At 42.9% G+C, this 10968-nt stretch overlaps 2 protein-coding genes across 3 annotated transcripts in view; one reads left to right on the top strand and one right to left on the bottom strand.

The window, feature by feature from the left end:
- The window catches only part of LOC134210336 (zinc finger protein Xfin-like), a 96124-nt gene that overhangs the window by 62695 nt on the left and 22461 nt on the right, over positions 1-10968 (top strand). The window contains exon 6 of the mRNA XM_062686386.1: positions 10819-10967. Within this exon, the coding sequence (XP_062542370.1) occupies positions 10819-10967 (149 nt within the window). The remainder of the gene's footprint in view (positions 1-10818; position 10968) is intronic.
- Positions 678-10612, bottom strand: LOC134213522 (zinc finger protein 37 homolog). Of its 2 annotated transcripts, none has more exons than XM_062692651.1 (9): positions 10587-10612; positions 10254-10438; positions 9935-10122; positions 2226-2945; positions 1920-2126; positions 1558-1845; positions 1319-1492; positions 1068-1229; positions 678-1010 (listed from the first exon to the last, which is right to left on the bottom strand). In XM_062692651.1, exons 2-9 carry the CDS (start codon positions 10377-10379, stop codon positions 791-793), a joined length of 2085 nt encoding a protein of 694 aa, XP_062548635.1. In that variant the 5' UTR covers positions 10380-10438; positions 10587-10612; the 3' UTR covers positions 678-790. The 2 variants fall into 2 exon arrangements, with proteins under 2 accessions (XP_062548635.1, XP_062548636.1); XM_062692652.1 differs by lacking the exon at positions 10587-10612 and adding an exon at positions 10484-10564.

Here is a 10968-nt window from a genome sequence, read left to right as displayed (position 1 = left end):
ATGAGGCCATCCAACCTGCCGGCAGGCAGTTCTTCATTCTCCCATATTTTCTGGATAATGTGGTGGATTGATTGATTTCAGCAGTGTACTGGCCTCAAAATTAGCATACTGGCTCAACGGTTACGCGCCGGGACCCATGCGCCGAGTTGTGCGCCATACAAAAAGTAAATAAAGCCAATGTCAAACAGATGTTAGCTTTCGGTGAGTTTTTCCACATTCGTTTCTAAGGTATGCAGCATATTGTCGTCCCTTTACAAAAAGATATTCTTTTGTGAAATTGATCTTTGTTTTTGAATGGTATTGATTTGGGTATATATTTGAAAATAACCTGTTTGTCAAACAGGTATTATGTTTGCAAATTTCGTTTGATTTGTTTGATCAAATGTTGTTCAAAAGACAGTACTGTCCCGAACTGATTTTACTAAAGCAAGACCAAAAATGTGAAGGAAACATCTATTTTTAAATTGCACAAAAACCATACCGAATGCGAATCAAAATAAAACTGCGGAACACGCGGATTGCGGTTGTTTCCGACTGTCCTCGATAACAGCAGCTGCAAAGCTGAAAATGTTTTTGTTTTGAGGCATTGAGTGTTTGTCTAAAGCGACCCATCTTGCCCCATCCTACTCTACTAAAAACTGGCGGCTGTCGCTTGTCTCTGTATTGAGAAATAAAAGTTTACGGCAACATAAACGCAACATTTATTTAGAAAGATTATTTTGTATCAATTACTTATTTGTAGAGATATAATTATATTCTATGGTAATTGATAATACATTAGAGCTAAGGATCATACTTTACTACGCTTTAGACTTTTGCGGCTATTTACTCGTAGACTTCGCCGTTTGATTTCAGCAGGCGGATTTACGTCATCCATTTTTTGGTCCCTGATGGAGGCTTCCTCAGCCGAATCGTCCGAATTAGCATCTGCTTCATTCTCCGAATCACTTTTGGACGAAGATGCATCATTGTCTTCTTCGTGTGTCTTCATGTGCTTCAGAAGGCAATTTCTTGAATGGCAATAAAAATAATTACAAAAAATACTATGATAAAAATGATTTTCTTACCGTCCTGAATATTTTCTTCCGCAAGTATGGCATTTGTATTTCTTATGAACATTCATGTGGATGACTTTTCTCTGAAAAGTTTTAAAACTTTTGTGACATATCGTGCATTCAAATGATTTCCCGTCCTCCGAATGTGTTGACAGATGTATTTTTAGGAAATAGCTACAATCATAAAAGACAACATTACTCAACGTATTTGTGTTACAAGAAATATTCTAAAAGCATAACATCGTGAAGTTGATTTCACTTACGCGGATTTGAATGTTTCGTTGCAGATTGTGCACATGTGTGATGTGTGCTTAAGCTTGTGTCGTCTATACTCAAGAGTGGTTTCAAAAACTATGTCGCATTCTTTGCATTCCATGGGTAGGTAGCTGCCATCTTTAAATTTGTGTTCCTCAAACATGTGCTTTTGCAATCGGTCCCTTGAATGAAACAAATGAAGAACTTGATAATTTTAGAGTTATATTTTAGTATTTTTCAATCATACTTTCTGAAAAACGTTTCGTTACACAACTCACACGCAAGTCTCTTTTTATGTGTGTACTTGTGATGGCGCCAAAGATCGTACTGGTTGGGGAACACCTTATCACATAGTGCACACTGTTTTGGTGAATCGTCAGTGTTCGATTTCGCTTCCAAAGAAGTTGATGCAGTTTGCATGGAATCTTCATCGGATTTATCGTTTATTTCCGCATCGTCTTCGTTCTGCAGTAGTGGTTTACTTTTCTCTTCGTTTTCGAAGGAATGCCTCTGGAAGTGCCGGGAAAGTTGCTCACTGCAATTAAAAAAATGTTTTTTGTTTACAATATTATATCGGTTTTCTCCCCCGAATGCAAAATTGAATCTTACCGTGTTCGAAATCTAAAGCCACACAGGTGACACTCCTGATCCTTTGGGCCATGTACCTTCCGTTTGTGGGCATACAATCTGCATCTTCGTTTAAAAACTTTTTGACATACATCGCACTCGACCGGTCCACTTTCTTCTTCTACCTTCTTAGCGCGCTCACGATCATGAATTGAATCGTGGATTGGAATATGCCTATTCAAAAGGAACCTACAGAGCCAAACAAGTATTGATGTAAGTGTATTTTAGCCTTGTCGATGTAAAGATCTATATTGAAGCTTATACGTTAATTTAGAATTTATCGCTTACCGGCTTCCAAATGGCTTTCCGCATACTGGGCAAATATGCGTTTTCGGTCTGTGCAGCTGCTTGTGATTCCAGCCTGACTTCCTGTTCTTAAATATTTTGTGGCACACGTCGCACTCCCAATTCCCTGGTTGGCCATCACCGCCATCCTTGCCATCCTCATGTTCCAGTTCGTCGTCTATGAAAGCATCTGAATCGCTATTCGTTGAATCCACTTCAACTAGCAGAAACAGATCATCGTTTTGACTGTCGGTCAGTTTGTATTTGGGCGAAGATTCGTGTGTAGTTGTTGGGTTGTTAACGTTAGTCGACTTTGAAGATGGTTGATCAGATGGCAGAAACTGTAGTTGCAATTCCTCGTCTGAGTTACTTTCAATTTTAACTTGTTCGATGTCCATCAGCTCCTCAGTGTCCATCATTTCTTCACCGTCTGACTTTGCGTTGTCAACTGGTAAACGATTTTTTGCAACACCATGGGGAATCACAACGCGGACTATTCCCTGACGTGATGGATTTTGTTGCAATTCTGATTTTTCATGATTGATTTTCTTAAGATAATGATCACTTTCGGTGCGGGATTTCAGATCTTGTGGTTCGATCGTTAGATCAACATGTTCGAATGGTTCAGTTTTCACCACCGTTAGTTCATCATTCGTTATCTGCTTATAGTCCGACTTCAAACCACCCTGCGTGTGGACTTCCTTGTGTTCATCCAAATGTTGGCTGCAAAATTTATTTTTTTGGATAATAATTTGCTCTCCCGTACTTTGGAACCTATAGAGGTTTTCAAAATTCTTTTGTCAAATTTAAATATTTAGCCGCCACGTGGTGGATTCTGGCGGTAAATGCTTGGATATCATTTGCGGATAAATTTTACACATTTATGAGAGCCTTGAAAAACGATCACGAAAGTTGTCATTTCGTTGCCATGCAAAATATTTTGTTATCAAAAGGAAAAAGTAAATTGATTCTCACAGGTATATTCAAAAATGCTGCACAGTAGACCTAGCCGCTTTTATGTTTGAACTACATTTATTATATGCTTTAAACATAAATATTGGCAAGAAAAGTGATAGATACAGTCGAATCTATCACTTTCCAGGATTCTTTCACGAACTGGCTGGATATGTGCACAATGTTTTATTTGCCGTCAGACTATGAGCCACATATAATACTTGATATACCGAATGTTTAAATTAGACGTCATATCCATTATATCCAGTGAAACCTTGAAAATGAGATTTAAGAATATTTACATCAAGTTACTCTATCAAGTGATATAGCTCGTTGTCTGGGCGGCACATTATAGAATATACATAAGTGATAAAGCGATCCTGACCAAACATTTTGCCTCTTTGCCTTCTTAGCATGTATGCATTTTACCGACATACGACAAAACACTGAATTCACCCTTCTTTAAATGCGCGTATTAGCGCGGTATGAGGAAATCCAATTATATTTGTATAACATGCACGCGTTACTTCGGTATAAGGCAAAGACGAAACGGGTTCTGATTTCTTAAAATACTGCATTTTTTAAATGAAAGCATTTGGAAAAACAGAAAAGACAGAATCACCGTCTTCGATCAGAGGTCGCACAGACTGAACACTCAACATCCCAGCATGAGACAACGGGCAGGAGCATTCACACAACACCCAATGGACCAGTGAAGAACTTTTCCCTTAAGAAAAGTTTTCTCGTTGCCGAGGCGGGAATCGAACCCACACTCCACAGCACATGCGTCTAGTTAGACGATTGACCTCGCTAACCGCACGGCTACGATACCCACGTGTATTGTATTACATACACGCGCTTTCTCGATACGAGACAAAAACTGGGTTCTGCGTTCTTTAAATAATTTGTCATAATAGTCGTTTGCCGTCGGAGACCATTCCTCAAAACGTATTATTCCCAAATAAGTGAAAGTAAAAGTAATTCTATTTTATTGTATCATTTATTAAAAATAAAACGGATGCTCGGGATAAGGCGAAATACGTGATGTGGCCTTTCTTTTAAATCACGGTGCAATGCGAAGGGGGAGATCACTGCTTCTTTTATATTACACAATAGCTCGGGGTATTGCAAAAGAGTTGATAATGCCTTCTTTTAAAGCACACGTTTGTTCGGAGGAATGCAAAAGGGGAGATCATTCTTCTTTTAAATTACACGATTGTTCGTGATAAATCATAAGAGTTCATAATGCCTTCTTTTAAAGCACGCATGTGCTCGGTTCAATGCGAAAGGGGAGACTATTCCTTCTTTTAAATTACGCAATAGCTCGGGATAATGCAAACAAATTGATGATGCCTTTTTTTAAAGCACGTGTTTGTTCGGAGCAATCGAAAAAAGAAGATCATTCCTTCTTCAAAATTACGAGATATTTTGCGATAATGCAAAAGAATTGATGCTGCCTTCTTTGAATAAATCTCGCATTTGCTCGGTGCAATGCAAAAAGGGAGGAGATCATTCCTTCTTTTAATTTACGCTATTGCTCGGCACGCGTTTGCTCGGTGCAATGCGAAAGGGGATATCATTCCTTATTTTATATTACGCGATTGCTCGGGATGATGAAAAAGAGTTGATGATGTTTTCTGTTGAAGCACCCGTTTTTCGGAGCAATGCAAAAGGAGAGATCATTCCTTCTTTTATATTACGCAATTGATCAGGATAATGCAAAAGAGTTGAGCCTTCTTTAAAAGCATGCGCCTTCTTTATTGTCAATATCAAGAAGTCTATATGCTCAAGTCTAGCTTTAAGTTGCGTAAAGAATATGATTAATGAAAATAAGATCATTTTCATTGCGTATGCCAAACGACTTTTGTGCCAAATGACCATTATGCCAAACGACTTTAAGCCAAACGGTTTTATGCCAAATGACTTTATGCGGGGTAGCCCCCATTTGCCCGGTATATTGATTTTTTTTGTATTGGCCTTCTTTATACGCACGTCTTCTTCTTCTTCTTATTGGCATTACATCCCACACTGTGACAGAGCCGCCTCGCAGCTTAGTGTTCATTAAGCACTTCCACAGTTATTAACTGTGAGGTTTCTAAGCCAGGTTACCATTTTTGCATTCGTATATCATGAGGCTAACACGATGATACTTTTATGCCCAGGGAAGTCGAGACAATTTCCAATCCGAAAATTGCCTAGACCGGCACCGCACGTATTATTTATTTTGGATTGTGGATTGGCCTTCTTTATATGTATTAGATAGGTATTAGGCTGAAACTGTGTTCTGCCTTCTTGAAATAAATTTTCCAAATTATATCAAAATAATAGTGCACTTTATGTTTCTGCGAAATGGGTTATTCCGGGAAATATCATTCCGCGAGATGGGTAATTTCCGCGGAATGCACCATTCCGTGAAATTTCGTACTCCGCAAAATGGGTTTCTGCAATGTGGTATTCCGCGAAATGGAATTCCGCAATTTGTCATACAATCGCCTAGACTAATAGCCTAAAAACGAAAATAGATTCATATCAATTCATGCGTACATTTGTTGTGATTTATCCTCCTAATTTATCCTAACGAAACGAATAAATTGAATCTGCTTTTCCTGGGGGCAGCAGGGACTTTGTCCAAGGGCTTGACGATCCCTCCCCAGGCCATCTGCGAGTTGTGGCGCCTGCCTAGGATGTGGTGGGGTTTGACAGTGGGCCCTGTTAAACCTCTATAAAAAGCTGCATGTATCCGCAAGTAGGCTCCGCCAAAGCGACCGTGTGCCGCTCAAAGCGCACAAGCCCAAGTCATGGTGTTAGGTGGGACGCTAAACAGCCCTGACACGACGGCCCTCCGGCGAGACAGGAGGTTTGCGCAGGCCCAATAAGCCGCCTGGAAAACCAATAATTACGAACAATATAAGAGATAATGCGACTCGATATAATCGGCAAAGAACTAGGCGACGAATAAAGGATCACGATTGGAAGCTTGGAACATGGAACTGCAAGTCGCTAGGTTTCGCAGGTTGCGACAGGATGATCTACGATGAATTACATCCCCGCAACTTCGACGTCGTGGCGCTGCAGGAGATTTGCTGGACAGGACAGAAAGTGTGGAAAAGCGGGCATCGGGCGGCTACCTTCTACCAAAGCTGTGGCACCACGTGATTGGGTGGCAGCCAATCAACGCAAGGATGTGCAAGCTGAGGATTAAAGGCCGTTTCTTCAACTATAGCATCATCAACGTGCACTGCCCACACGAAGGGAGACCCGACGACGAGAAAGAAGCGTTCTACGCACAGCTGGAGCAGACATACGATGGATGCCCACTGCGGGACGTCAAAATCGTCATCGGTGACATGAACGCGCAGGTAGGAAGGGAGGAAATGTATAGACCGGTCATCGGACCGGATAGTCTGCACACCGTATCGAATGACAACGGCCAACGATGCATAAACTTCGCAGCCTCCCGCGGAATGGTAGTCCGAAGCACCTTCTTTCCCCGCAAAAATATCCACAAGGCCACATGGAGATCACCTAACCAAGAAACGGAAAACCAAATCGACCACGTTCTAATCGACGGTAAATTCTTCTCCGACATCACGAACGTCCGCACTTACCGCAGTGCGAATATTGAATCCGACCACTACCTCGTTGCAGTTTGCCTGCGCTCAAAACTCTCGACGGTGTACAACACGCGTCGAAGTCGGACGCCGCGGCTTAATATTGGGCGGCTACAAGACGGTAGGCTAGCCCAAGAATACGCGCAGCAGCTGGAAGTGGCACTCCCAACGGAAGAGCAGCTAGGCGCAGCGTCTCTTGAAGATGGCTGGAGAGATATTCGATCCGCCATTGGTAGCACCGCAACCGCTGCACTTGGCACGGTGCCCCGGATCGGAGAAACGACTGGTATGACGGCGAATGTGAGCAGTTAGTAGAAGAGAAGAATGCAGCATGGGCGAGATTGCTGCAACACCGCACGAGGGCGAATGAGGCACGATATAAACAGGCGCGGAACAGACAAAACTCGATTTTCCGGAGGAAAAAGCGTCAGCAGGAAGATCGAGACCGTGAAGAGACGGAGCAACTGTACCGCACTAATAACACACGAAAGTTCTATGAGAAGTTGAACCGTTCACGTAAGGGCCACGTGCCACAGCCTGATATGTGCAAGGACATAAACGGGAACCTTCTTACGAACGAGCGTGAGGTGATCCAAAGGTGGCAGCAGCACTACGAAGAGCACCTGAATGGCGATGTGGCAGACGAAGATGGCGGTATGGTGATGGACCGAGGGGAACGCGCGCAGGACATAATTCTACCGGCCCCGGATCTCCAGGAAATCCAGGAGGAGATTGGCCGGCTGAAGAGCAACAAAGCCCCTGGGGTTGACCAACTACCAGGAGAGCTATTTAAACACGGTGGTGAGGCACTGGCTAGAGCGCTGCACTGGGTCATTACCAAGATTTGGGAGGAGGAAGTTTTGCCGCAGGAGTGGATGGAAGGTGTCGTGTGTCCCATCTACAAAAAGGGCGATAAGCTGGATTGTAGCAACTACCGCGCAATCACATTGCTGAACGCCGCCTACAAGGTACTCTCCCAAATTGCAAGGGAGTTCGTGGGGCAGTACCAGGCGGGTTTTATGGGCGAACGCTCCACCACGGACCAGGTGTTCGCCATTCGCCAAGTACTGCAGAAGTGCCGCGAATACAACGTGCCCACACATCATCTATTCATCGACTTCAAAGCCGCATATGATACAATCGATCGGGACCAGCTATGGCAGCTAATGCACGAAAACGGATTTCCGGATAAACTGACACGGTTGATCAAAGCGACGATGGATCGGGTGATGTGCGTAGTTCGAGTTTCAGGGCATTCTCGAGCCCTTCGAAACCCGCAGAGGGTTACGGCAAGGTGATGGTCTTTCGTGTCTGCTATTCAACATCGCTTTGGAAGGGGTAATACGAAGAGCAGGGATTAACACGAGTGGCACAATTTTCAATAAGTCCGTCCAGTTATTTGGCTTCGCCGACGACATAGATATTATGGCACGTAACTTTGAGAAGATGGAGGAAGCCTACATCAGACTGAAGAGGGAAGCCAAGCGGATCGGACTAGTCATCAACACGTCGAAGACGAAGTACATGATAGGAAGAGGTTCAAGAGAAGACAATGTGAGCCACCCACCGCGAGTTGGCATCGGTGGTGATGAAATCGAGGTGGTAGAAGAATTTGTGTACTTGGGCTCACTGGTGACTGCCGAAAATGATACCAGCAGAGAAATTCGGAGGCGTATAGTGGCTGGAAATCGTGCATACTTTGGACTCCGCAAGACGCTTCGATCGAATAGAGTTCGCCGCCGTACCAAACTGACCATCTACAAAACGCTCATTAGACCGGTAGTCCTCTACGGACACGAGACCTGGACAATGCTCGTGGAGGACCAACGCGCACTTGGAGTTTTCGAAAGAAAAGTGCTGCGTACCATCTATGGTGGGGTGCAGATGGCGGACGGTACGTGGAGGAGGCGAATGAACCACGAATTGCATCAGCTGTTGGAAGAACCATCCATCGTTCACACCGCGAAAATCGGACGACTGCGGTGGGCCGGGCACGTAGCCAGAATGTCGGACAATAACCCGGTGAAAATGGTTCTCGACAACGATCCGACGGGCACAAGAAGGCGAGGTGCGCAGCGGGCAAGGTGGATCGATCAGGTGGAAGATGACTTGCGGACCCTCCGTAGACTGCGTGGCTGGCGACGTGTTGCCATGGACCGAGCCGAATGGAGAAGACTCTTACATACCGCACAGGCCACTTCGGCCTTAGTCTGAAATAATAATAATAATAATGAATCTGCTTTACAAGAACTTGGGATTGGCGTTTTGTGCGATTTAGCAAAACTCCGACCATCTAATAAAATCTATACACATATGCATATACTATATACAATGATGCAAAAGCTTGCGCAAAAGTCTTCAATCAACTACAAAGCATCCTCTGCATAGTGGGGCCTTTCTTTATCGATATTTCTTTGGTGATGAAATACTTGAGTATGTTATGCGTAGAGTATTTTGCATATTAATTTTTGGTATTTTACCTTATATGGAGCCCTCCTTAGCCGTGCGGTAAGACGCGCGGCTACAAAGCAAGACCATGCTGAGGGTGGCTGGGTTCGATTCCCGGTGCCGGTCTAGGCAATTTTCGGATTGGAAATTGCCTCGACTTCCCTGGGCATAAAAGTATCATCGTGTTAGCCTCATGATATACGAATGCAAAAATGGTAAACTTGGCTTAGAAACCTCGCAGTTAATAACTGTGGAATTGCTTAATGAACACTAAGCTGCGAGGCGGCTCTGTCCCAGTGTGGGGATGTAATGCCAATAAGAAGAAGATTTCACCTTATATGTAGCAGCCGTTACAGTGGCATTTATCACAAAATTGAGACTATCGTTTAGGTTGTTGTTAGTGTTCAAAAAGAAATATTATTCGTACCAGATCGTACCTGATATGTACAAAGTGTTACAGGTTTTCGTGTCCAATATTAAGATAAACAAATTACAAACTTACAAGTAAAAAATAATATCATGATGATCCAATATTCTAATAAACCATTTTTGTTTTTTCAGTGGTGTAGATTTACTTCAAAAAATATTGTAAATAACTCAAAATTGTCTACGTTTTGGCATTATGCTACGTTTTGACATGACAAGTGAAAATGGATTGAATTTGCTATCAATCTATAGGATAAGTTTTGGTCTGCTTACCGTGATACGAAAGTATCGCAAGCCTGATCAACCGGAATATGTTTTCCGGTGTTGGCTTTATCGTCACGCGCCATGGACTGCAGCACGGTTTGCACTTCCTGGCAGTGCAGTCGGAAATTATGGAATTCGGTTAACCGGATCCGACAGATGGTACAGATTTCCTGACTCATGCGGTCTTGCTGCGATACCTGAAAAATCATGGGAGATAACAACAAAGTTTACTTAATCTTCCGACGGACAGCTTCATACAAGGGGCACTGGATTGTAACCCAATACATCTTAGCGAGGTGCCGAAGCACCACAATCAATAGATGCTTACCTTTATTGAGAGATAATCCGATATCCATCGATGTAGGTCATCATCGTCATATATACCATCGAGAGATTCTTCACCCAAACACAGTCGGCAAACGTGCTGAAGGCTTATGTCCACAGTTGCGGCCATATTTACGGAACTTTCAACTGAGAGTAATAATCACTTCATCAACTCTTTTGGTAATAAATCTACAATTATGAAGCTTATATGGTAGATGTCGAAAAATAGCCAACAAAAAGACAAATCCGTGTTTATATTGTCACTGAATGTTTTAATGCTGATTTCGGAGCTGCACTAAATAAATAACTAGACTAACTAACTTTACTATTTACAAACCTGCTAAAGGCAAACAACTGATTATGTCGACCTATGTCGACTTCCTCTTTATACTGACAGCACCTCCTCCACGTCCTCCACAAGCTCAGAGAGAGAGAGAGCTGTAGTTTTCAAAACATTTTCAAACTCCACCAAAAATAAACCAAAACAAACGCTAATGTTTAGTGACTGTGAGCATACAATTTGATAAGTTGAGTTGATTTTGATGTGGATGTTCTTCGTTAATGGTATTTAATCATGGTTTCAATAGAAATCAAAACAGAACCAGGTGTTGAAACCCCTAATCTGCTTTGTCGTCTATGCTTGAGCGAAGGCTCTCTCGACGATGTCTTCGGTGAAGAAGGCCTTCGTCAAAGGATATTGGATTACCTAGCCATCGATG

The sequence above is a fragment of the Armigeres subalbatus genome, chromosome 2 (genome assembly GCF_024139115.2).
Source record: "Armigeres subalbatus isolate Guangzhou_Male chromosome 2, GZ_Asu_2, whole genome shotgun sequence".
Classification (NCBI taxonomy): domain Eukaryota; kingdom Metazoa; phylum Arthropoda; class Insecta; order Diptera; family Culicidae; genus Armigeres; species Armigeres subalbatus.
The sequence above is the reverse complement of the archived record's forward strand: the minus strand, read 5'-3'. Positions and strand labels throughout refer to the sequence as shown.